The sequence below is a fragment of the Oryzias latipes genome, chromosome 9 (genome assembly GCF_053564925.1).
Source record: "Oryzias latipes strain Hd-rR chromosome 9, Olatipes_Hd-rR_3.1".
Classification (NCBI taxonomy): Eukaryota; Metazoa; Chordata; class Actinopteri; order Beloniformes; family Adrianichthyidae; genus Oryzias; species Oryzias latipes.
In genome coordinates, this window is record NC_136245.1 from 31389210 (window position 1) to 31415566 (window position 26357).

General features: G+C 41.1%; 1 protein-coding gene across 3 annotated transcripts; it reads left to right on the plus strand.

Moving 5' to 3' along the window:
• Positions 1–2819: 2819 nt before the first annotated feature.
• On the plus strand, positions 2820–24798 carry gak (cyclin G associated kinase). Of its 3 annotated transcripts, XM_078953272.1 has the most exons (30): positions 2820–3196; positions 7344–7405; positions 7515–7574; positions 8232–8346; positions 9517–9659; positions 9736–9861; positions 10747–10836; positions 10928–11063; positions 11461–11573; positions 12720–12798; positions 13564–13681; positions 15842–15891; positions 16009–16157; positions 16647–16769; positions 19093–19226; positions 19300–19494; positions 19584–19701; positions 19817–19896; positions 20471–20664; positions 20739–20900; positions 21097–21263; positions 21364–21385; positions 21473–21613; positions 21710–21904; positions 22026–22166; positions 22246–22332; positions 22421–22669; positions 22751–22899; positions 23003–23179; positions 23273–24798. In XM_078953272.1, exons 1-30 carry the CDS (start codon positions 3055–3057, stop codon positions 23372–23374), a joined length of 3819 nt encoding a protein of 1272 aa, XP_078809398.1. In that variant the 5' UTR covers positions 2820–3054; the 3' UTR covers positions 23375–24798. The 3 variants fall into 3 exon arrangements, with proteins under 3 accessions (XP_078809398.1, XP_011477119.1, XP_078809397.1); XM_011478817.4 differs by having other exon boundaries at positions 21364–21613; XM_078953271.1 differs by having other exon boundaries at positions 21373–21613.
• Positions 24799–26357: the final 1559 nt, after the last annotated feature.

Below are 26357 nucleotides of genomic sequence, written 5' to 3' on the forward strand. Positions count from 1 at the left end.
TCATGACGTAAGCTGGTGTGATGCCTTTCAAAATATTGAGCCGAATTTCTCCAGAATAACGTCGATAATTTTATTTTGTTAAAATTGTGTTTTGTGTTGTATTTACTTCCAGCTTGTGCAATAAAGTTGTTTTAAGTATCCAGTTATCTAGATCCGAATAAAAACTTGACATCTTTAATTAATCTAAAGATTGTTTTGTTTTTTGTTTTTTATAGCTGGAAGATAATTATAACTACAGTTAAAAATATTTTTGTGGAAAATGATCTCCTGGCTAATATATCAGCTACTATACATGAAAAATAATATCCTGATTTATTCAACAATTGTTTAAAATTAATCAAGAAGTAAAGATTCTTTATATTCTTATATAAACACATAATAGAATAGTAATGCATTTGCTACCAATTTTTCAATAAAAGGTGGTAACATTTTGGAAACTCATTAAATAGTTTCCCTGTTATTCTCTTTTTCAAAAATTGATAAACACTAGTTGAATCTTGAACGACATCCCAACAGCACCGCGCAGTCAATGAGCTCACATTTTCGTGCGCGTCAAAATGAAGGACTGTGATTGGTCTTCGGCAAACTGGTCCCACATCAGCCGACCGATCGGTCGGATGACGGCGGACCGCCTCTGGTTGACTGACGTCTTGCTTGACCAATAGAAAGTTTCCTTGCACAGCCTCCCAAATGCTTTAACCAATCACTGAGCAGGATCCAAGGTTGGGGCTTAGAGGTGTGACCAATCAGGACCACGAAATTGTGACCCTCCTCAATGCCTGGTGGTGTCATTCAAAATTTGATCAGTAGATGTTCCTGTAGGCATTGCATGACCAAGTTAAAATGAAATAAAATAAATAAATAGTTAGTTGGGAGTAATCAAAAATTGTGATTTTGAATGATTTACTTGTTGATGGAATCTTTTAATCTTGTGACATAAAATGTGTTCATGAAATGTATATTATTTTGTTTTTTTCCTCAACTTTCCAAGGAAGAATGGCCTTGTCTATTTTCCCTTTATTTTTTGATCATCACACTTGTTGACATTAAATTTAAGAAAGACAAATAGTGACAACTATTTAAATAAATGAGATAAAAAAAATATGTCAATGGAACCCTCACTGAACCATTTATCTTTCAAATGACTTTACATTGTGTTTAGAAAACACATTATTTCAATGCGTCTGATGTCTTACTATTTAATGTCATGAGGGATTGCGATCCTGCACAAAAAAAAAAACAATAATTTCCATTACTGGGCATGAGAGTCCTGGCTTTAACGTGGAAGTATGGAGATTTTTGTCATCTCAGCTCCTGCAGCCAGATGCGCCATAAAGCTATTGGCAGACAGCTGATCAACCCACTAGGGTCCAGCCCCCTGACTATGATAGCTCTCGCATCATGCCATCTCGTCATTGTCAGGGTGACTAAGCATCTTCTCTTCCAGGGTTGCTTATCTAAGTGTGGACAAGTTCAGTCAGCTCTAAACAGCTTAGATTTGTGACCCTACATCAGGTGCATTAAGCAGCTGTTAAACTCCAAAGATTGTTCATGAATGAAATGAAAAATGTGCTGTAACACATGAACCTGCGGACCCCCTCAGAGAATTCAGTTTTAATGCATCATGTACGAAGAAAAATACATGAAACTGTTCAGCCTTAGTTCCATCAGATATGTAGACACTAATTTATAACTTAATCAAGTTACAGAAAAAACCTCAAGTGTCCAAACTTGTACAAATAAGTATGTTTAAATTCAAAGCTTTTTGTTTTAATCTTAGACATAGTAAATAAAAGTGATGTTACTAGCAATAATTTAAAGAAGTCCAATAAAGTACTTTTTAAATGTACATAATTTTACATAAATGTGCTTTGAAGAAAGTTGCTTAATGTTTTAATTCCTGAAACAACAAAAGTCCGTTATACTGTAAGTTTCTGCTTCCAAAAACCTGATCAACTTATTTTTTGACATAAGAACATGTGTCTGTTGTTGTTCCTCTAGCAAAAAGTAGTGTGCCTGAAGTAGATTTTTTAAGTATACTGAGTATATAAGTACAGCACGAGTATAGCAACGTGTTGTGTAGTAAGTATACTTACTGAATACTTCTTCAGTTAGTATACAGATAGAATATAAAAGGCATACTTCAAGTCTACAGCCTCACTTTTAGTATAGACTATTTTTAGTACATTTAAATAGACTTATATTTTCTAACGGTTGTTTAAATATAATAATAGTAATAATAATATAATAATAGCGGGGTGAAAATATAATAAAAAGCAAATCAAAACATTCACAACATTAGAAAAGAAAGCAAATGTTTTGAAAATCACATGAGAGCTCTGGGTGCTTTATTTCCTGTTTGTTTGTTGTCTTTTTTGTTTGTCTTTACTGATAAACTTGGAAAGTTACAAATAGATCTGTTTGCTCAAGAAAAAAAGGTTTCCAGGTATGTGCCACACTTGTTGACTTTTTTGACACACAACCTTTCTATCCAGTAGATGGCGGCAGAATAAATGTTTTGTACAAGTTCAAACACTTAGTGTTGTTAATATAATGTAGGACCTGGTTCCAAAGACCAACCTTTATCTACAGAAAGGATGTTAATAAAAATGTGATAAGTACCTCATTTTTTCTGATCCATTCATATATCGTATATATTAACATACTTCTCTGTCGAGTTTTTTTTTTTCGTTTTTTTAAATTTATTATTATTATTATTTTATTTTTTATTTAATAATTTTTGTCCGAAAATGCGTTTATTAATACTCTTAATATTAATATAATCTAATTAAAATGTATTGTATTTTATTTTGTGGGTTACAGTCACATGACTGAGTCGTGCCTGACGTCACGACCCTTTCCGGAAGCCCGCACTGTGATGATGGTGGCCTCGTAAGTCTGGGAACAGGAAGAGGATGCTTTCGTCCACTGACAGATTAATATTACCCGATTTTTCAAACGTTGTGACAGAATAACCTCCCGTGGATTCTTTTTTTCTGAGCTGGGAGGGGTTTACGTCTATTATCCCCCCTTCTGGAAGCGGCCCGGATAAATATGTCACTCTTCCAGTCGGCACTTGATTTCCTCGCCGGGCCCGGTTCTACCGGAGCAGCCAGCAGGGACCAGAATGACTTCGTTGGACAAATCGTGGAGCTCGGAGACATGAAATTAAGGATCAAGCGGGTGATCGCGGAGGGTGAGTTCGGTTTACATTAGCGTGGGAAAAGCTGCCTCTTCTGTCGGAATGCTAAGTAGCCGAACAAGCTAACAGGTTAGCAACAAAGCGCAGTGTTGGGAAAGTGTATCCGTAAATCACCGACTAAACACGAATTTAGAGTTTTGTTTGACCAGATTTAGGACGAATTTCATCTGATAAAGGATAACACTTCAATTTAAGGCCGTTTTTTATGTTTCTGTTTCCTGTCTCTGTTGTTGATTTCTGTAATTATCATGAAGTTCTCATTAAAATTAACCGCAAATATGAAAGACTTCCCAAATTGTCACCCAACGTTGAATAAAAACAAGAGCAAAATGAGAATTTGATCAGTGTTAAAATCAAACTGCTGTTCTTTTATTATTTATTTAAGGTTAATGGTTAAAACATGCATCTCATTGACATTCACAGCAGGTAAATAAGATCTAAGAGACAGTAAAAGTAAAGTTACTTCTACAATGAACGAAGACTCATTTAAATAAATACTTCGAGAGTAAAAAGGAGCTGATATCAAAACCACCAGTAAAGTACTTACTGACAGTACTAAACTGCTCGTATCCAGCCATTTTAGTAAGAGGAATCTTAGGCTGGAAAAATACAATGCAAAATATTAGATTTCTGGCAATAATGAACATTTTTAATCATGTTTGTTAAACTGATATCCAAAATGTGATATTTAATATTTTATTTTTCTATGTTAAAGATGAAACACAAAGTATTTTGTATTGTTCAGTCTTTTAAAAAAGTATTGTTTTTTGACTGAACACATTTGTTTTCCTTCCTATATATTTATTTTGATAAATATCAACGATTCTACTAGGCAATTTTTTAACTTCAGATGTTGTTTATTACTATTATTCCGTCTTTGATGTATTTAACTATTTAAACATTAAGATTTTATGTATTTGTATTTTTATAGTATTTGTTTTAACTGCTATCCCAGTGGGATGTTTCAAAATAAATCATAATTGTAGTGAAAGATTACTCTTTCACGTTTGTCGGTCCCACCAGTAGTTCTATATTTTATTTTTCAAAGTAGCATAGATTTTAAACATAATATAACAGGATGATGTCAGGTACTGCAAATCTTCCTTCTAAAAGCTTTGAAGTGTGGACAAACACGATGGAACGTTTAGGGTCGAGATCTTTTTTTCTTTTGCAGCAGAAAGACAGGAAGACATGTGATCCCTGCAGTCACCAGGTTACATTCTCAGTCACAGCCACTTAGATGTGAAAACTATAATTATGCATAAATGTAACAGCTGGTTGTTGGCCCTAATGTTTGTGATTGTCACACAGTCAGTTTCTCTTTGGTAGTATAAAATCTGTCCATAAAGATAAAGATCCACCAACTGTGGATGTAAAGATCCAGAATGACGTGTGAGTTAAGAACAGATTCACTCATCTCTTTGGGAACTGTACTCCCTTCATGCTTGGTTTGTCCCTTTTTGTTGTTATTTAGCCTTAGTGAATTCTATGTTTTAATTTCAAAATCGAACACTTCCCGTGAAAAAAGGGACAGGGATGTTTTTCAGAACACATGTTGTTTGTTCGTGTCGATTTTTCATGCTTTCATTCCAGCTCCCACATCTCATATTGGTTACACTGGTTTCAGTTGTTTAGATTCGGTTTATTATTGACAAATTCTTAATTGATTTGCTTTCAATTCACAATTTCATGTCATTAATGATTCCTGATTATTTTACATTATTTTCTTTATGTTTTCATTTAAAACCAACTCAAAGCAGGTTTTACATAAATAATAATATAAAAATTTAATCATAGAATCATAATTTCTTACAATAATAACAACTAGCCAATAGCAATTTTCCCTGGAAATAAAAATACAATCAATATCTCAAAGAAAATCAATTACTTGATTTAAGTTTCTTTCTTTTTAGCAAAAAATCAATGTTTGATGGATAAATCCCTAAATGTATGGCTTTAAGTGATTAAGTGAAACGATTGCAGTAAATATTTTTTAACTCTCAACGTCCAGAACCACTTTTTTTGGTGATGTAAACAACAGAAACAGGAAAAAATGTTTTCTTTTCTTCAGTTTATATTTGAGTGCTCTTGTTTTAAACTGTTATTGGACTTTATGTCTTCTGGTTTTAGATATTCAGACATCTCCTTTTAAGTCTGTATTTTTATAATGAATTTTGAGAGACACACATCGGCATCATTTCATTATACACTGCAAAAAAAGAAAAGTTCGTAGAACTTAAAATTGTAAGGCAACAAACTTCGGTAAAATTTTGAGTTAAGGACCTAAACTCAATATTTTAAGTTTTGTGTTGGAGTTTTCAAACTCATTTATGTAAGTTCTTCTAACTCAGTTGTAAGTTGTATGAACTTAAAAGTTCAAGTTGGATTAACTTTGAATCGTTATTTTGACCAACTCAGATGTAAATTACAGTGACCTAAAATGTCACTTAATCCTAACTCTGAATCTTAATTTTTCAGAACTCTGGCTTAGATGTACAAACTTAATTTTTTAGGCTGTAACAACTGTAAATTCCAATTATTGGTGATTTGACCAAAGGTTGAAATAACTTAAATTTGAGTTTTAAGAGCACCTCTGTTCTTGACTTTGGATTCCGCTTCATAATCACACATACTTTATACCCTACTGCATTTTCATATTTCCACATGCAACCCAGATCTTTTCAAGATCATTAAGGCACAGGTAAGCAGTCACAGCTTACCCGCATGTGTGCAGCAGGACAAATAGTTACATTTGACCATACTCTGTAACTAGAACAAAATGAGGAGTATCACTTTTCTTCACAGCTCCCTAACTCAAGGTGTGGGAATCAACACTTCCCATGAGTCTTAGTTGCCATGGGCGGGGCTAAGGCCCGGTTCACCAAAACGTCTTTTACAAAATGGCTGGAGCCCTGGGGGGTATTCCAGAAAGCAGGTTATAGTTATAACAGTAACTTTAAGGCTAAGGAAGTTGATAACCTCAGCTTTGGGTTCCAGAAATGGAGGTATGTTTCGGGATATGTCAAGTTGCCATAGCAACTCATGCTCTGAACATAACCTGGTCTGGAGCAGGTTTAGTTGAAGGTTAGTTTGTTTTCAGAGAGGTGAAGCAGCATGACGTGTCCATTTGAAGATGATTTAGTGGATGAAGAAGTTCAGATAATACTTTTTCCACCATGAGAGGATGATAAGACCACATATGGATGTTGGAAAGAAACTTTATACTTTGATGTAACTTCATTATTTACTTCAGTTTAGATAAATTATTTGTTTGCTAAGTCAGCTTAAAGATAACACGTAGTTTTCAGACAGTTATTTTACTTTCATTCAAATTAATTCAATTAGGTAGGTGTAACTTTGATGCTGCTGTTAGATCGGCACCGCAAGGAATTGTGGGATACAATGTACTTTATGTACTTGCTAATACTTATGTCATTAAATAAGAGTTAAAACTTCTGCAGACGCTTCTTGACAAACCACTCAATCAGTGGACAAAACCAACTCCAAAAGTTGGCATTCCCGCATTTCACAATTAAAAATGATAAGTTCACAGAACTTTATCACACTGTAATGAAATGCAACGTAGATATATAAGTACAGACAACTCAATAAATAATGTTGAACTGTACGACTAGGAAACTTGCTAGTTGAACAAAAAGAATTCAAAATTTGAACCATTTCAGTTTTGACTATATGCTGATGTTGGATTTTCCTGATTATTATGACTTTATTTCAGTTTTAAATTACACTAACTGATTCGTCTCAAGCATTTTAGATGCTGCAAAGGAGGAAATTGCTTAAATCTGTTGCATAAATTTCCTCCTCTCCTCCACTGAAAAGGGTTTGCTTTGCTTTGCTCTGGTGTTGTGCTTTTGTCGAAGGAGGCACTTCAGCTTAAGCCATCGGCTGATGAGGCCGCTCTCGAAGATATTAGCCTGACTGCAAAGCTTTGTGGGAGTTTCTGTTCCTCCCTGTGATGACGGGATCCGTTTCCCCTGCAAAAGCAGAACCATGACAAATTCTGGTTTGTGTCGCTAAACGATAGCAAAACACGGACCAATAATCTGCCTGTAAATGTCATATCAGGTAAATCAAATATTAACTTGTCTTTAATGGTTTTTCAAAATGTCTTCCTCCAAAGGTGGATTTGCCTTTGTGTATGAAGCTCAGGACTTGAGCGGTGGCAAAGACTACGCTCTTAAGGTGAGATGGAAATGTCGATTGTCTGGAAACCCCCAGAATAAATGTGATTTATTGACTATATCCTTTTGAGATCTAACAGTTTGGGTGTTTTTCTTCATTTTGTGTTCAGAGATTGCTGTCCTACGAGGAGGAAAAGAACAAGGAAATCATCCAGGAAATCTGCTTCATGGTATCCTTTAACATCTGTGAGGACGTAAAGCTTTCAGAGAGTTTTCACTATTCAGTGAATGTCATGGGAAAAGGTGAAAAGGTTCCTGAATCATTTGAGGTCTACTTTGTAATCAGCACTAAAGGAGATGTTGGCTTTTATGAATTGTTTCCTAAACAGGGGCTTTTTTGTTTGGCCGAAAACACGTTCAGAGTCTAACTAAACAAGTGTAACGCATAAATGTGTTAATTAGTGTTTAGCTACGAGTTGAAGGTATGCTTGAAAGCTCAGACCTGGAGCACTGCTGGGTATTTGGGAGCGTCGTTTTACAAAACTCCCAGGTCAGACAGAGCAGTTCAAAGGAGCTGGTGTGCTTTATCCGGCCCAACTGGACACTGCGGCTCCTGTTCGCCGACGCCGTACGCTCAAGTGTGGCTGTGAATCCCCAACGCCAGAATGAACTGCTGCTGACTTCAGCGGAGAGTATAAAAAAGAAAAATCAAAGTAGAGTTTAGAAAATGACCCATCTGATGTAAGAAAACCATGTAGGAAATTGGAACTACGTCTTCACAGAGGTTAAAATGAGGAGGGATTTGAAGAAATAGTCGCTTCTGAAAAGCACATGCAGAAGTAAACTTTCCGGTGTGAAGGTTGCCCCTTGACCTCCTGACTCCCCAGAAAAAACTGTCTGGTCATCCAAATGTGGTGCAGTTCTGCTCCGCTGCTTCCATCAGCAAAGAAGAGTCTGACACCGGGCAGGCGGAGTTCCTGATCCTCACTGAGCTGTGCAAAGGTAAGGAGTCCAGTGGTGCATGCATGCACGCCATCAGAGCAGCTGTCTGTGCAGGACTGAACGCTCACAGGTTCTGTTTTCTCCTCTACGTCTGGGTTTAGCTCAGTTACAGCACGCCTGCTTTTTCATTTAGCAGAATTGTTATAATGACTGATTTTATTTGAAAGCAGCACATCGTTTAAAAGAACAAAACTAACCAGAGAGATGTAGAAATCTAAAAATCTGGAGTCAGAAGAGTCTGGAGTGAGGAGGTGAAAAGAGGAAGTGAAGTGGTATTTCTAAAGTTAGAAGGAAATAAGTTCCAGCAGCTGAGGGAGCAGAGAAAGAGGATGGAAGAATGCAGGAGGCTTAGAAGCTAAGCAGAAGGATTTGAACCTCCACCCGGAACATAACCGGGAGCCTGTGGAGCTGCAGGAGAACTGGAGGGATGCGACGAACAGAGGTTCTGCTGAGGAGGCGAGCTGCTGAATGCTGGACTGAAATTCAGGAGTGAGACCAAAGAGAAGAGAGTTGTAATAATCCAGATGAGGCGGTGGACAGGAACTGCAGGGGGGGTGAAAAGACAATGTACTATCATAACCATATGTGTGTTTGTGTGTGTGTGTGTGTGTGGGGGGAAGGGGGTCTAAGTGAATCAAGAGAAGCTGTAGGTTTTAGTCAACAGAAAGTCTGAGCCAATGAGAAGCTCCTGAGTCTTATCTTAAAGTTTACAGTGTTTTCATATCTTTATACTTGACTCTGAATAGGAGGGTTTCTTTATGCCAAGAAGCATGGGTTTTTATTTGACATCATAAATTCATTTATTTAGCTTAATGTTTGTGTTTTTATATGAAGCTACTTTTTAAAAAGCTTTATGTTTTTTAAATATACAAAAAAATCAGAAAATCCCTTTTTTTCCCTGTATTCTGGTTCTACTCTCCATTTTTAGGACACTGCCAGCGTAAAATGATTCCTTATTCTAATTAAACAAAATGATCCTACAAATGCGTACCAGGGCCACCGTCAAATAAAATCAAGAAAAAGCATTTCTCTCATTTGTGTGTAAACTTTCAAATGTATCTGACAGCCCAGTAAAATCATTAAGGCTTAAAAACAGCTGCTTATCGTTGTAATGGCAGAATTCCGTTTTGTGACGCTGATCTTCTCCTCATTGCTGTGTTTTTGCTTCAGGTCAGCTGGTGGACTTCGTAAAGCGGGTGGAGCAGAGAGCTCCTCTGTCATGCGACACTGTGATGAAAGTCTTCTACCAGACTTGCCGCGCCGTGCAGCACATGCACAAGCAGAAGCCTCCGATCATACACAGAGACCTCAAGGTTGATCCCCAGGACCAGCGTCTGCCGTGTCACATGCCTTTGGGTTTAAATCTCAAACAAAACTGATTTGTTGCAGATCGAGAACCTCCTGATTAGTAACCAGGGCACCATCAAGCTTTGTGACTTTGGCAGCTCCACCACGGTGTCACATTACCCCGACTTCAGCTGGTCGGCACAGAAAAGGTCCATGGTGGAGGATGAGGTACCTTCATGCATTCTAACAGAAACTGAGGTTTTCTAAAAGAAAAAAAATGATAAGGGTCATTAAATCCTACCAGTATATAGATATATAGTGACTGTTTTCCTGCATTAACAAAGACCTCCCCCCCAAGCATTACCCCACAGTTACAATTTAAAAAATGATGTCTTTTCTGGTATTTGTACGGAAGGAAATAAAGTGTGCAGCACTAAAATGGGTAAAAACTCAACCCTAAGCTTTCCCAGCTAAAGAAAAAGGACTTTTTAGGCAAGAAAACGTTCTGTAGGCTTTTCACGCTGAGACTAGTAACTTCTCTAAAAGATGTCAGCAAAAGAAAAGTGGAAGAGTGTGAAGATTTCCTCCTGAAGGCGGCAGCAATCCCTGTTCTCTGAATCCCTTGGGTATGAAGATGACGACACTCGGGTTTGTTAGGAGGGACAGACGACATGTTCAGAATCCTCAGCGGATCTGCGGCAGGAATCTCATCAGAACCGGTGCAGAAAACAGACATATTTGATCCAATTACCCACACTGATTGACCCAGCTGATCATGTTAATTCCATAACCAAACCGGCACATGCTCCCATAAAGTAGTTTAGCTGCAGATGACCTTCACATCCAGGACATCCGAGTTGCTAAATGCAATTTTTTCCCCTGCTCATGTTTTGGGAGTAACGGTGAATAATTCTTAAGAAAAAGTTTTCAGGATAAAAGTTTGAAAAAACAAAAATGTATTTTGATTTATTGATTGTTTTGACTTTTTTTGAGGGTGCTGTGATTATCAAGTTGGTCCAATAATTTATTTATAAAACAGAACATGGAGGGATTGAGCAGAGCCTATTTGAATAAATGTCATATGTTTTTTTTAAATGCATTTATTCTTTTTAGATAACGAGGAATACCACTCCAGCGTACCGCACACCAGAAATGATTGATCTGTACTCCAACTATCCAATCAATGAGAAACAAGACATCTGGGTCAGTCATTTTCTTCTTATGTATTTCTGTTGAAATCTACGTTTACAGATATAAAACCTCAAAGTCTGTGTTTTTGTGCTCCGTCATCCAGGCCCTGGGATGCATCCTCTACCTGCTGTGTTTTAAGCAGCATCCCTTTGAGGAAGGAGCGAAGCTGCAAATAGTCAACGGAAAATACTCCATTCCTCAGAATGACGCCAAATACAACGTGTATCACGATCTCATTCGTACGTTTTACCAAACTATCTATCGTAGTCAGACTTTACTTAAACAGTGTGTAAATAAACAACTTATTAAGATTTTTAAGACTGTTAAAAGTAGAAAAATAGTGTGTTTACTGTTGTTGAATAAAAAAAAACCTCAGAGATTAAAGTAATGGAGTTTAAAATAAAGTGAAGTGTTCTGGTGCCTTGGGTTGCACCTGTGTAATGTTATTCGAAACAGAAAGTACATTTCTTAACCCGTGATGAAAAGAAGACGTGCGTGTAATAGAAGTAACTTTTACAACCAAAACCATGTAAACTTGATCAACAACAAGTTGTGTTTTCTGAATTGTTTTGAAAAGGTCGATTTTAGTCAAAGTGGTCCTTTTGTCTCCATGTCTGTCCTCCTCGTCTTTCCCAGGTGCCATGTTGAAGGTAAATCCAGAGGAGCGTCTGTCAATCACAGAGTTGGTCAACCAGCTCCAGGAAATAGCGGCAGCTCGCAACGTCAACCCCAAGTCTCCAGTGACAGAGGTGTGTTTCCCCCCAAAAGCTGCTAGAAAAACATCTTCAACAAGCAGTTAAAGAACCCGGCTGGCTGGTTCATAGGAGCACAGCCTCAGTGTCTTCCAGCCTTTACGCCAGGACACTAGTGACAGGCAGATCACACAGACCGCGTCCTGTTAGTTTGTGTAAACTTAAACACACACTCTTGAATGCTCTCAAACTGCTAATATAGTTACTTTTTTAAGGCTCTCCAGACAAACACAGTCTGTGGAGGCCACAAAGGAGGCTGTATTCTCTTCTGCTGGCTCCTCGTTTCCCAGCTAACCCAGATCAACAACCTCCTTAGTGTTGTTTTTCTGACAAACATGAAACGGTGGTAATCTTGACTAAATTCAGGATTTCTCTTGAACCTGGCAACAACAGAGACTCTTGAAATTCTCACCACAGCTCCTCTCGTCCCGAAAACGTATCCTAAAATCCTCACTTCTGGCTGATGTAAGGCTGAGTTCACATCGTCAAAGCTCTGGGTTTTTCTCTGACTTTATCAATGCTTTGGTCTAGTAAATATGTATGTCAGAGTTCCCACGGGCAAAATTGAATTTGAAAGAAAATGTTTGGTTTGCACTAAAGGACAAATGAAGCCACAAAGTCCATCTGAATGTGTAAAAAGTGGAGTCACAAAGATTGGACGTGTGCGCTGGGTAAGGGGCAGGTTTGCTGTTTGCTCATCTGATTAGGGCTAAGAAGGAGTTTCCTGGATTTAAGAAGATTACAGTCCTCCTCCTCCTCTTCTCTCCTCTCAGTTGGCGTTCTGCAGACATATGGAGAGGCAGACTGATGTAGCGGGGAGAGAAAAACGTGTGAAGACAGGAAGCAGAGATGGAAGAAAGATTTTTACACAGGGATGCTCGGCTGAAAGGAAGAGAAGAACTCGGGGAGCTTTCTTATTTTAGCCAATAGACTTCATTTTTATTACCTCTGGTTGGAACAGAAAGCGGAAGAAAAGTCATTTGTTGTGGATTTCTTCGACATTTAAAAAAAAAATCTACTTTAAAATCTTGCAGGCCAACTTTCTCAGTCCTGCTGGCATTGGGCTTGATATTTTGTTGGGATACAATGTTGACCACGTACTACTGTTGGCGTCCGGTGTATGACGGGTACGAATGTCTGCAGCTCCTGGAGCAGAACGGAGGCTTCGGCAACAACGGAGCGCAGCCGTCCACTCACATCCATAACGTCCAAAACAACACAGGTAAGAACCCGTTTTCATGACTGCTTAAAGACAGGAACGTTGTTTGTTTTCATGGCATTATTGCAAACTCCCAGAAGCCTTTGAGGTTACCGAGCCATCGTAACCAACAGTCAGTGTTACAAAGGTTGTAGCTCAGTGATCTTAATCCCAGAAGTGTGAGGTCCAGATGCATTCCAGTGGTCTAATGTGTAACTTTTTAACTTCTTTTTCCCTTTCTAGAGTGTCGGTTAACATTTAAAGCAGACACAAATGAAATACAGATACAAAACAGCAGCGATTTAGTTTAAAATAGTTAAATTCAAATCAAACTTTATTTATAAAGGACTTTTCATACATTTGTAGCACAAGGTGCTTTACAGAAAAAAAATACATTTCAAACTTTAAAAAAAAATGATAAAAACGCATTATGAGGCACAAAATGAACATATAAATAAGAGTAGAAATAGAATTATTATTTGGAAAGGCCAACTTTAAAAATGTTCTTAACGTGTATTTAAGGTTGATCTTGACATTCCTGTCCATAGGTGTGATTTCACGCTCACAGCTGCGAGCTCCATAAGAGGATTTCGGCACTTGTAGTCAACCATCTGTCAAAGCAGTGTTTCCTTTCCTTTACTCTGGGCGATCAGCTTTAAGTGCAAGTTGTCGTAACTCAGTTTTGAGCTCAGGATCTGCAGCCTTCCGCTCAGATCGCCTCCCACACTCTTCAGCTCGGCGCTAATGCTGGCGTTTGTCAACATTTGCGGTTTTTGTCTCAATGCCCAGGCGTGTACGATCCTGATCAGGCGGGCAGCGGCCTCTTGGATATCCTGAGGGGGGGGACGGAGCGTTTCCTGACCAACATAAAGGACACGTCCTCGAAGGTCATCCAGTCAGTAGCCAGGTGAGACGTTGGTATTCTTGGTTGCAGTTGAGTCTTTTTTTTTAAAAGCTTTTTCTGTTTTGATATTTGTAACTTGCTTCTCCTTTAACAGAGGACGGACTTAAGTTCTTACAATTTTGAATATCTCTACCTTTAGCATTGATTACTTTAAATATTCATGTTTGCAGGGGCCGCTGAGACGTTACAAGCACCACATTGGTTGCTAAAACATTGATATTTCCATGTCCACAACCATCTATAATCCCTCTTCAGTGTAGCACGTTTGTTTTCAAACAGACTGAGCTGCAGTTTACCTCCACTGCTGCAGGTCAGTGGATTAATCTAGCCTGAGCGGAGGCAGCAGGTGACCTCGGCAGTGATTGTTGACCTGCAGACAGGTGGAAGCTCAGTTTGCAGCTAAAGCCTCAGTCACAAATGCCCTTACGGGTGGATACAGGCTGTCTGCGGGTGAAAAACTGGCAAACCTGCATGAGGGACACATCAAAAATCGAGTGAAAATGTTCACGCACATTTTTTATCTACGGTCATTCTGTAAGTGACAGATCACAGAGAGCATTTGTCCAACACTTAAGGGTGAAGTAGGTGGGAAGCAGGCGAGTCATATAGACTCTTAAAAACCCACAGCCCCTGTATGGATCAACCCACAGTATGGGTGCGTGTGACTAAGGCTTAAAAAGAGACATTTTGGTGTAGTCTGATGTTCCTTTTCCTTCATCCATCACCACTTTGTTCCATCTCTTTGTTCATTATTTCTTTCTTTTTTTTGTTTCTTGTTTTTTGTCCCAATCTTTCATGGTCCCACTGTGTCCACCACCTAGCAACGCAAGGTAAATACGGGTCGGTGACACGCATCGAGTCACCAATGACTTTATGTACTCTTTAGTGAGTGTTTTTGATTTAGAGGAGCTCCATGTGCCGTGTTCTTCATTAGAGCTGGCTGATCCTAACCCCACATGATCATTCAGGTCTGAGTGAATGCTTGCATGGTGTGGACGTCGTCGTCGTCACGGGAGACGGGACTCTCCGTCAGGAGCAAACACGCAATGACTTAAAGAGTGTTGAGGCGGGGAAGACAAAACCAGCGTCCAAACAGGGACTTTGTGTGTGAGAGTTTGAGGCGGGTCCCCAACATCAAAAACCCGTCGTCATGGGAACAAATAAAGATGGCAGACTTCATATTTCTGTCGGGGAGGAACCTGTGCACATGATTCATGCAGAAGGCAGGACCTGCAGGACGATATTCAAAGAAATTAGAGGAATCCCTCGAGTGCGACGTTTGCCTGCATCCTAAAATACATGAACTAGTTAAAAATGATCTGTTCACTCTCAGGAAATAATCAAGTAAGAAGGAGCCAAAACTGCAGGAAGGTTTTAAGATGGTTTCATTAATGAAGGACTGATGTCTAATTCTTAAGTGCCTTTTTTTTATATTATGCAATGTAGGTAAGAATCAGATAAAAGAATGTTATAATAGAAAATGTAGAACTCCATTTTTCCTTTTTCAGCTTTTTAGTTTTCTGTCTTGAAGGAAATAATACACTTTGCAATAATACTGGGATGATATTCATCAAAAAAGTAAGAAGAAGTTTTTGGTTTGTATTTCCGTTTTTCCTGTTCATGAACATCTGTACATTTTCTGCTGTAGAGGCAAAGAGTTTGAATTCTCTGTTGGTTGAAAGCATCCGGATGAATGTTTGAATGAAAATCCTCAATAATTTGAACTCTGCTTGAGTAACCATTGCAGCTACATGCGTCTTAACCAGCATCACTTGTTTGTCTTTGAACAGCCCAAAGTTTCCGTAATCAGCTTCACTGTTCTGCTTTCTGTACTAAATGAAAGGATGCGTTAGAACTCTGTGTGGGGCTTGTTTTCTCACCATGTGGGGCTGGGGCTGCATTTGCTCTGAGATCCATGAAAGCTAATTGTAGAAGATTTCCTAACGTCTACAAGCAGCCGGCAGGGGAACGCGATCTGGCAGATTCAAGCTGCATGAAAACATTGAAAGAGACTTTTAATTTCATTTGTTGAAAACACCCTTAAAGTAGATATTAATGATGTCTTTAAAATATGTGTTTACTTGTTAGGTTTATTGTAGTTAGATTCATAATTAGTGTTCATTTCTCTTTTTACCTTTTATACTATTCCTATTCCTTTTACAGTTACGCCAAAGGAGACCTGGATATTTCCTACATCACCTCCAGAATAGCAGGTGTGTGTTTGAGAAATCCTTAAGAAGTGTTTTTAAAGCTCTTTGTTGATTTGTAGAAGAGACCGTCTAAATGCAGCTGAAGTTCTACTCTGACATGTGGTGTTTGTTGTGTGTCAGTCATGTCTTTTCCAGCTGAAGGGGTGGAGTCAGCGATAAAGAACAACATTGAGGATGTGCGTTTGTTCCTGGATTCGCGCCACGCCGGACACTACGCTGTGTACAACCTCTCCAAACGATCATACAGGCCCTCCCGCTTTCACAACAGGGTACGTGTGTGTGTTTGTGTGTGTAGCTCTTTTTTCTTTTACTCCATGTTTTTCTTTTGTTAGGCATCAACCTATTGAAACATTTAGGCCTGTCATGGTTGTAGCTTGACGTTTTCTTTTATTATTATTTTTTGAATTTTATTGACCCACTTTAATGAAAATGTTCTGTTTGTTTGTGTGTGTTTTTAACATGTTCTTGTGGCTTTTTTCTTATGATGGAGGACGTAAATTAAGAAAATTAAGCTCAAAATTCAGTTTCCGAGTATTTCTTTATTCAAATCATTGGGAAGCAGGATCAGATCAGTTTGAAAAAGAGCATATTTGTGATGTAAAAAAATTCCCTGGTGGGTCGAATCTCTCTGCTCCAAGCTGTTTCCAGCATGTGTAGTTCCTGCAGCAGATTTAGAAGCACTCATGCAAAAACCTTCTCCAAATTTGGGTGACTGCTGACCGTTTTTTGTTTGTCTGCATCATTTCTGTGTGCTGAAGGTCTCGGAGTGTAACTGGCAGGTCCGCCGTGCCCCAAACCTCCGCAGTCTTTTCAACGTTTGCAAGAGCATGCATCAGTGGCTGAAACAGGACCAGAGGAACATCTGTATAGTGCACTGTCTGGTGAGCATGGGTGTCCTCTAGGGCTGAAACGATTCCTTGAGTTACTCGATTACAAAAATTCCTCAAGGCAAAAACTCTGCCTCGAAGCCTCGTTAAATTCCTATGACGCGCACTATACGCGCGGTGCAGGGATTTGATTGTGTCACACGGACCGTTTATTCACACGGACCTTTTGAATTTAGTTGGCGCGATGGCAGAGAATAGATCTATAAATAAACGGCAGAAATTGTCTAAAGTGTGGGATCATTACACACTTAATAAAGAAGAGAACAAGGTGCAGTGTCTCTACTGCAAAATAGAACTGGCATACCCGCGTGTGCCGCCGGCAGCGAGCAAGGGGCGGCGTCAGAGTCGCTGAGCATTTATGTCCAGACAGAAGAGAAATCCTGAGTTTACAGCTGCAGAATGAGGAGAACATTTCTGCACCAGTTCTTTGCCTCGTTCACACCCAACATGATTCGTGTGCTTTTTCAATATTACTTCAATGTGGAGACGTGATCAAAAGTCCTGCAGTATGCGTAAAGCATCGGCGTTGCATGAATCTCTAGCAGCAGTGCATTTATAGGCAGCTATAGGTAGCTCCTCCCACACGGTTTCTGTAACACTTTTTGACAAATGTCGAGCAGCGAAAATAAATCAGAATGAGTTGCTTGTTGAGAAGCTCAATGACATGTGAGCATGTAGAGTTGCTCTTATCAAGGTAACCAACGACATCCGCCTGAACACTGATGATGGCAAAGTCACTGTCTTAATCCTGCTAGACCTGAGTGCTGCCTTTGATACTGTTGATCATGGGATCCTTTTGCACAGACTCCAAGACTGGGTTGGCATCTCTGGATCTGCCCTAAGTTGGCTCAAGTCTTATCTGGAAGACAGGAAATACTTTGTTGAAATTGGGAGTTGTGTCTCAGACTACATGGCCTTGACTTGTGGTGTGCCCCAGGGATCGATCCTGGGACCCCTTCTGTTCAACCTCTACATGCTGCCACTAGGGCAGTTAATACGCAGTAATAACATATCTTATCACAACTATGCAGATGATACTCAGATCTATGTGTCACTGACAACAGGTGAATATGGGCCAGTGGATTCACTCAACCACTGCCTCCAACAGATCAGCGCGTGGATGCAGAACAACTTTCTCCAGCTAAACTCAAACAAGACCGAAGTTATTATTTTTGGCCCACAGAAACAAAGAGAAAGTGTCAGCAGCTACCTTCATTCTCTGTCTCTTAAACCCTCAAATCAAGTCAGAAATCTAGAGGTAATCATGGACTCTGACCTGAACTTTAACAGCCATATCAAGTCAGTAACATCAGCGGCATTTTATCATCTGAAAAACATTGCCAAAATCAAAAACATAGTGTCAAAGCCAGACCTGGAGATACTTATTGATGCATTTGTCTCCAGTAGGTTAGACTACTGTAACAACCTGCTCACCGGCCTCTCCAAACGAGCCGTAAAACAGCTTCAGTACATCCAGAATGCTGCTGCTCGAGTCCTGACCAGAACCAGGAAGTATGATCACATTAGTCCTGTGCTCAGGTCTCTGCACTGGCTCCCTGTACCTCAAAGAATAGACTTCAAAGCAGCTCTGCTTGTGTACAAGTCTCTCCGTGGCCGAGCACCAAAGTACATCTCTGACATGTTAGTGCCATATGAACCATCTCGTACTCTGAGGACCTCAGGGGCCGGCCTCCTGTTGATTCCCAGAGTCAGAACTAAACAAGGGGAATCAGCGTTTCAATATTCTGCAGCTAAAATCTGGAACAGCCTCCCTGAAGTCGTAAGACAGGCCTATTCTGTGTTCATGTTCAAATCTAGACTTAAAACATTTCTGTTTAGCCGTGTATATGACTGAAAAGTCCTATCTGCACTTTTCTTTCCTTTCCTTCCTTTATTTTTAAATCAATTTTCAATATTTTTCTTTTCTTTTAAAGTCAATTTTACGTTGATTATTTCTATGATGTATTGTGATTTTAATGCATTTTTCTGTTTTGTGAAGCACCTTGAATTACTTTGTGTACGAATTGTGCTATACAAATAAACTTGCCTTGCCTTGAGTTTAAAGATCGTCTTTACGTTTAGTCATTTAGTTGAAAACCATCATTTCTGGCTGTTGTCACCAAACAATTCAATCATCAGAGTGACAAAGTGTTACCTTTTCAGAGTTTAACCAGAAGCTAACCTCCATTTAACCTTCAGGACGTCTTGCAGTGTCTCCACCCACACAGACGCATAACTCCATGAACATAATTATGAATTTATCTGCAGATGTCGAGGCCAAAACGTGAAGCACAATCTTCTTCTTTTCCTTCTGCAGGATGGCAGAGCCGCATCGGCCGTGGCGGTTTGCTCCTTCCTGTGTTTCTGCCGCCTTTTTACCACGGCCGAAGCGGCGGTCTACATGTTCTCAATGAAACGCTGCCCACCTGGCATAGCACCTTCACACAAGAGGTACGAACGGACAGCGGGGCTGCAGGTTTGCTTTGACACACACTTTGACACACACTTTGCTTGTTCCCATCAGGTACATTGAGTATATGTGCGACATGATGGCTGAGGAGCCCATCGTCCCCCACAGCAAGCCGGTCACTATTCACTCCATCGTCATGACGCCCGTGCCGCTGTTCAACAAGCAGCGCAACGGGTGCAGGCCGTTCTGTGAGGTCTACGTCGGAGACGAGCGGGTCCTCAGCACATCGCAGGAGTACGACAGGATGAAGTACGTCTGCGTCTCGCTTCAGAGGGCCGTTGAGCCTCCCGTTGTGTTTATTTAAGACATAATATCGCTTCTGTGTTCTTCCCCTGCAGGGACTTTAAGATGGAAGACGGGAAAGCAGAGATCCCCCTCAACGTTACAGTTCAGGGAGACGTGCTGGTCGTGATTTATCATGCCAGATCAACACTGGGAGGACGTCTACAGGCGAAGGTGGAAAGACGTTCGGCTTATGGACGTTTGGAATCATCTAGTTTAGACTCGTCCGATTCAGTCTTCGGGATAAAAAAATATATACATTTTTAAATCTCCAACTTTTCCGTTTCAGATGGCATCCATGAAAATGTTTCAGATCCAGTTTCACACAGGATTTGTTCCAAGAAACGCAACCACCGTCAAGTTTGCTAAGTATGTGCTAAAGCCTTGATTCTAAAAAAAAAAACTGTTTTATTTCAAATGTCAGCTATGAGCGGCATTGTATGGCCTTCACGTTATTCCAGTCAAAATTTGCAAACAACATGGGAACGCCACTTTTTCAAGCTAGCCACGTTAACGTGGTTAAAAATCAACACCTTCTATAGGCAACGTTTTTTTCCCCCAAATGATGCTCGAGGTGTTAGGAGGAGATGGGCAGAAATCCCATAGGAGGAGTTTAAATTTGTCGAAGGTGATGTTTTTGGAAGATTCTAGGCAGCCTCCCTTCGAGGTCAAAGGTCATCACAACTTCTGTTATGGCTGTATCTCTTGTATGCCACAACATGGCTGCCAAGTTGCAGGTCCTTTGGCCATCCCATAGTCATTTAAAAATGTTTCTAGATGTCATTCACGATGCCAAAATTCCTTTTCTCTGGGCACTAGGTATTTACAAATTTTGATGAGTTTTTGAGTATGTGGCGGGGACATAGTTCTTGCTCAAAGGCGCAGTGAGAAAGAAGGATTGTAAAAATAATCGGGTCCTCTTTTCCGTGCGTTCTCCTCTCAGGTATGACTTGGACGCCTGTGACATTCAGGAGAAGTACCCAGACTTGTTCCAAGTCCACCTAGACATTGACGTGGAGCCCAGAGACCGACCCAGCACCAAGACGCCACCATGGGAGGGCGTGCAAACCAAGGGCCTTAACCCAAAAATCCTCTTCTCATCTCGGGATGAGCAGCAGGAAATACTGAGCAAATTTGGTCGGTGCCTTTTCTGTCCTTTATTTTGTTTTAAATTTTCCTTCAAACCAAACATTCCTCCTTGATCACTGCAGGAAAACCGGAGCTTCCACGGCAGCCGGGCTCCTCTGCTTCTTATGACTCCGAGTCCCCACAGCCAGCTCAGACTCCAGACGATGCCAGCACAACAGAACCGGAATCTCCCGTCAGCGGCGACGGCAATCCCGCCAACTTCTTCCAAACGCTGGACTGGGAGGGTAAGGTCTGAGGGTTCTTTTTATCGAATCCACGAAACACTGACCCGTACTTTGTGCCGTTCCTAAACAAAGCATCAAATTCTTTGAAGGTTCGACATCCTGTTTCTTGTCGAATCGGGGAAAACGACCTCCGGTTCACTTTAAGCAAACCAAATGTGTCAATCTGAATACAGAAAATAACCATCTGGATTTGCAGATTCCCGCGGCACTCAGGATGCCCCAGACGACCAAAGAAGAGGGTCCCTGAACACCCAGGAGGACATGAGTGACCAGTCAGACGAGGAGTCGTACTCCTACTCTGCCCCAAGTGCTGAGCCCCTGTCACGTGACCAAAGCGAACACCTATTCGATGCCGACTTCCAGGTGACTTTTATATTTTATGTTGCGATCCCCTTGTAAGACTTTTAAAGGCGAACCAAAACATAACTTCTGTGTTTTTTGTTGTTGTTTGCCTCTCCCCCAGACCGCACAGGAACCTCCTGCCGGTGACACCGCTGACCTCCTAGGGTTAAACTCCGACGCTGAACCTCCCTCTGCGTCGTTAACCTCCTCGTCTGCTCCTCCTCCTGCAGAGCAGGGAGGAATGAAAGCTGCTTCCAGCAACAGCGATCTTCTGAACGACCTGTTTGCACCTCCTGCAGGTCAGACGGGTGCAGTACAGGAGGATTTGTTCTTCAGCGGGCCAGCGAGTGAAGCCACTTCAGACTCAAAACGTACATATTCACTTTTTTGTTGACGCCCTTTTGTAATAGCTCACACGTCTCTTTCACCTTTGATGCTATTTGTAATACGTCTGTTCTTTGCTGCAGCTGTGGGCGACCTTTTTGACCCGTTCGGGATGGGCTCCGGCTCTGGCGTCGGCTCTAGCGTCAGTTCGTCACGGCAGACTTCGGGAACGGACCTGTTTGGAGACCTGTTGGGCTCCGACAGTTCAGCGACCAGCGGGTTCAGCTCGGCTCCCAGCAATCCAACCCCTGCTTCCAACAGCAGCCTTTTTAACCTCAGTGAATCTCTCATTTTTATGCTCATCCTTCTCGGTTTTTTTACTACCCACACCGGCGACGATTGTCCCGGTCGACGTACGCACAGAAAAATGCTAATGCCTGATCCCTTTGTCTGTTTTAGCGGATAAGGTTGTGAAAGACGTTCCTAAGATGACCTCATCAGCCAGCCAGCCGGACCTGCTCGGGGGGTGGGACAGCTGGACGGCTGGCGGCACCGCTGGAAAGAGCACCGCCGCTAACAAACCTACTTTTACCAACACAGGTGGGTGAAAACCTCCTGAAGGCCTTGGTGAATGGCCGATTTCTTCACTCCATAACATTTCCGTCTTTCTGCTTTGCAGCTTCTGGTATGTCGTCTATGTCAAAAGCCAAATCTCAGACTTTTGATCCGTTCGCCGACCTTGGAAATCTGAGCTCCAATTTGCCAGGTATGAATGTGTCAGAGTTCAGAAATGATCTAATAAAACATTTTCTGAATATGAATTTAGCATTCATGGTCCTGTCTTTGTGTTTCAGGTTCTTCCAGTGGTCACTTTTCCAGGCCTTCCTTTAGCACAAAGCCTTCCTCAAAGCCTCAGACTCAACCCTGGCAGTCTGACAAACCCATTTCAGCACAGAATAAATCCTGGATGTCTGCGTCTGGATCAGCACCGCGAGGAGCCGCTCCGCCTGCTGCCACACAGCCCACCAAACCCAATTACAACCTGAACTTCCCAAGCGTCATTGGTGGAAGAGAGGAGAGGGGGGTCCGAGGGCCTGGGTTCGGTAAGAGGAGCCGATCTCCACTTCGGAGACTTCTGAGTGCTTCCTCGCTGCATTACGCTTTTGCTTTTCTTTTTGATGCAGGCCCCAAACCAAAGGTGAAAGCCAGCGATTTTGAAGACCTGGTGTCCAACCAAGGCTTTGCTTTCAAGCCTGATAAGAGGGGACCAAAGACCATCGCTGAAATGAGGAGACAGGAGCTGACAAAAGACATGGATCCCCTCAAACTACAGGTGTGCAAAGTAAACGCCATGAAAAACAATTGCTGGACAAATTCAACTTGAACAGAAGTTTTATCTTTTTCGCAAATCTGTCCAAATGTTTTTCTTCTCGTAGATTCTGGACTGGATTGAGGGGAAAGAGCGAAACATTCGGGCGCTGCTGTCGACGCTTCACACGGTGCTGTGGGAGGGGGAAACTCGCTGGAGGCCTGTGGGCATGGCCGACCTCGTGACCCCGGATCAGGTCAAGAAGTGTTACAGGAAGGCGGCGCTGGTGGTCCACCCAGATAAGGTAGTGTTTCCTAACCGCCTGGAGCGGCCCGCTGTTGTTGGGATGGATTCGATGTCTGCGTTTGCTCAGAATCTCCCCTGTGTGTCTGCGCAGGCGACGGGGAAGCCTTACGAGCACTACGCCAAGATGATCTTCATGGAATTGAACGACGCCTGGTCGGAGTTTGAGAACCAGGGCTCCAAAGCACTCTTCTGAACCCCCGGCCCGGTCCTCAACACAAACCCAGACCATGCTGGACTGGATTTGGTCTAACCAAGCAAGAGTCGAACTGCAGCCGGCTGGACAGGACTAAGCCCACATTGGGCCTCAGAGCCTCTGAGAGGCGTCTTCTCTGCCATTCCCTCCTCCTCGTTTAGCTTCCATTGTTTCTGCAACCATCAGTAAAAAAAACAAACTTCCTGCCTCACGTTTGACAGCAGCAAAATATTGTCATCAACCTCTTTGCAAACTCCCCAACTGCCCGAGTGGAGAGTAGAACGGTTGACAATCACACCGAGAAGAGAACATGGAAGAAAATAAAACAAAGAGATGATCCCATCTTTATCTTTGCAAAAAAGCAGCCTGTATTTCTGTAGCTCACTGATGAAGCACCAACAGCTGCCATGAAGGTTTCCAAAAATCCTCCAAAAGGGAAGGTTTGAAAATCATTCAAAACCTTTTTTTGTTTTTGTTTTTTACATTCCAACCACAGCAAATGAATGGCAAACACTGAAAAAAAAAAGACATTGTGAAACTGTTTCAAAGTGCTGCTGCTGCATTTCTTTGGGTCACTGCTTGGTTGGGGTCCTGCTGACACTAATGTTGCTGCTACTACCTTCAGAGTCACTGCTGCACAAGTTCCTATGAGACTGAGAAAAAAACACAAACCTCCGTTCCGTCTTTGTGTCTGTGGATCCAGGCCGGCCAGTCTGTTGTTCTTGAAGTGCCCTTTTGATGACAACAGCGGCTACGATGATGTGTAGCTGATGGCACGCTCTTTGACGGGGGGCGTCTGAGAAGAGCGGGGTGGATGGACTCCATTCCAAACCAGGGTAGTGCAAAAGGGCGTCGGCTCTTACTGAAGTGCTCTTTTTACTGTAGCAGAAACCTTCTCGACTCGCCTGCAGGTGCAGCTCATCGGCGCTCTCAAAGGCCCCACTCTAAGCTCTAATCTTTAAGCCCCACCCACCTCCGCGGCACGCCGAGACAGACTTTCTCCTCCACGACGTAGAACATGGTGATTTCATGTGGTGGTTCCTGGTTTTGGGATCATCGGTTTATTGTAAATATGAGAAAAGCTCCAACAAGTGGCTTCTTGGTTCAGCCTCTGAGGTTTGGACATCCAGCTGCAGCCTGGACTGTGTGAATGTCTTTTCTCCAGCGTCTCTCACTGCTTTGTGTCTGTATGGTTTGGTTCTGTCTTAATGTTTTTTTTTGTTGTTGTTTTTTTTCATTTTGAGACAAAGATGAAGTTATTTCTTTGACAAATTCCAGCTCCGGGGGCCAGAAAACCAGAGTTACAAGCTGAAGTGGAATGATGACAAAAAGAAACCACTCAATAGTGTTTACTAAGTTAAAATCATATTAATATGAATGTACATTTTGATGCAAAAAGATATTAAAAAATTCTTTTGATCTGAGTTTTGACTGTTTCCTGTCATCATTTGATGGAATCAGCCCAGTTTTGACTGCAGCTGTGAGTTTGTTACCAAATTTAACATCAGAATGTGGTTCTGTCAACGTGAGCAATACTCATTAGTTTATTCCAGCGCATTTCTATTTAGTGGATTCTCTTTACACCGCTTTTGCAATAGAATATGGAATCTGCTTGAGGTGACAATTTAAGACAAAATCCTCATTTTAAAAATAAGTGTCACGACTGTAGATTTGGAGAACATGGACTGGTGAAGAAAAGTCAGTCTGAAATGAGACTGCATTGCACGAAGCTTCTTAACCCTTGTGCTATCTTGTGGGGTCCAGATGACCCCACTCCCAATGTTAACGTGCCTCCGAGGCACGTTAACATTGGGAGTGGGGTCATCTGGACCCCACAAGATAGCACAAGGGTTAAAAGCCACACAAGGCGTCATTTCACCCATCTCAATAATTGATAGAAAAGCTGACAATAAGCTGCAGACATTTACAACAGCTTCAACCCAAAGGGTGCAGCGTCCTGCCTGACTGAACACACACAAAACACAACTTTTTCTTTTTTTTTTCTACAGGTTGGAAAACAATACAAGCTCATCTGTGTCCTATGGTCTAAATGAGCTCTTTGGCAGAAGTAGGGTGGAAGTGACCAGTGGTTTTACCAAAATAAAATCCAACGTCTGACACTACGGTGAGGCCTAACAGCGTTAGGAGCCAAACTTTTGACAAAATGTTGTGAGGTTTGTCTTTTAAAAAAAAGTAATGCAGCTATTTGATGATACATAAATGTGAAAAAAATTAAATTAATTCCTGGCTTGTTTATTCAATTTTATTTTCATAATAAACGATTGTAAATTGTTTGTGCAATTGAAATATCTTTATAAAAATTGCATTTATTATTAACGAATAAATTAATCGTTCATTTTAAACAAAGAAGAAATCATACTTTTGACATTTATTTAGAAAAAAAATTTCTTATTTCATGGATTTTGATGGTTTTTCCTTTTCCCTCCATAGTTGCAAGTCCTTCAAGCACTTTGATTTCATTCATTCAGCTTTTTCTTTCTGAAAGTTTAATCTTTTCTTCACATCTACTGATTTCTCTCATTGGTGAGATTGGCCTCCTGATTTATGATGAGGCCAAAACCAAAGGAGACTGAAAGATAATGTTTGTGAAAACGACGGACGTCACCCAGCTCCCTGATCTTTGCCAAAGCTGATCTTCTTTACCAAAATGAACAGAAGGGTGGGACACGCCCACAAAGTCCATACCTGAGGTGTCAGGTCAGCTAAAAAACCTGTTTGTGAGTCAATTTAAGTTCCAATTTTGCTTTTACACAGCAGTACAGCTGTCATTGCTTTTTAAATCTATCCAAAAAAGAGATAAAATAAAGTTTTACTTTTATTTCTTCTACAGGCTAAGTGGAGCCACCTAGAGTTTTTTTTAGTGAACTGACCCAGGTCTGATTGAGTCCTCAGACTCAGATTAAATCAATTAGTTTGTGCAACAGATATTTTCCTGGACTTGCTATAACAGTTTTAAATAAAT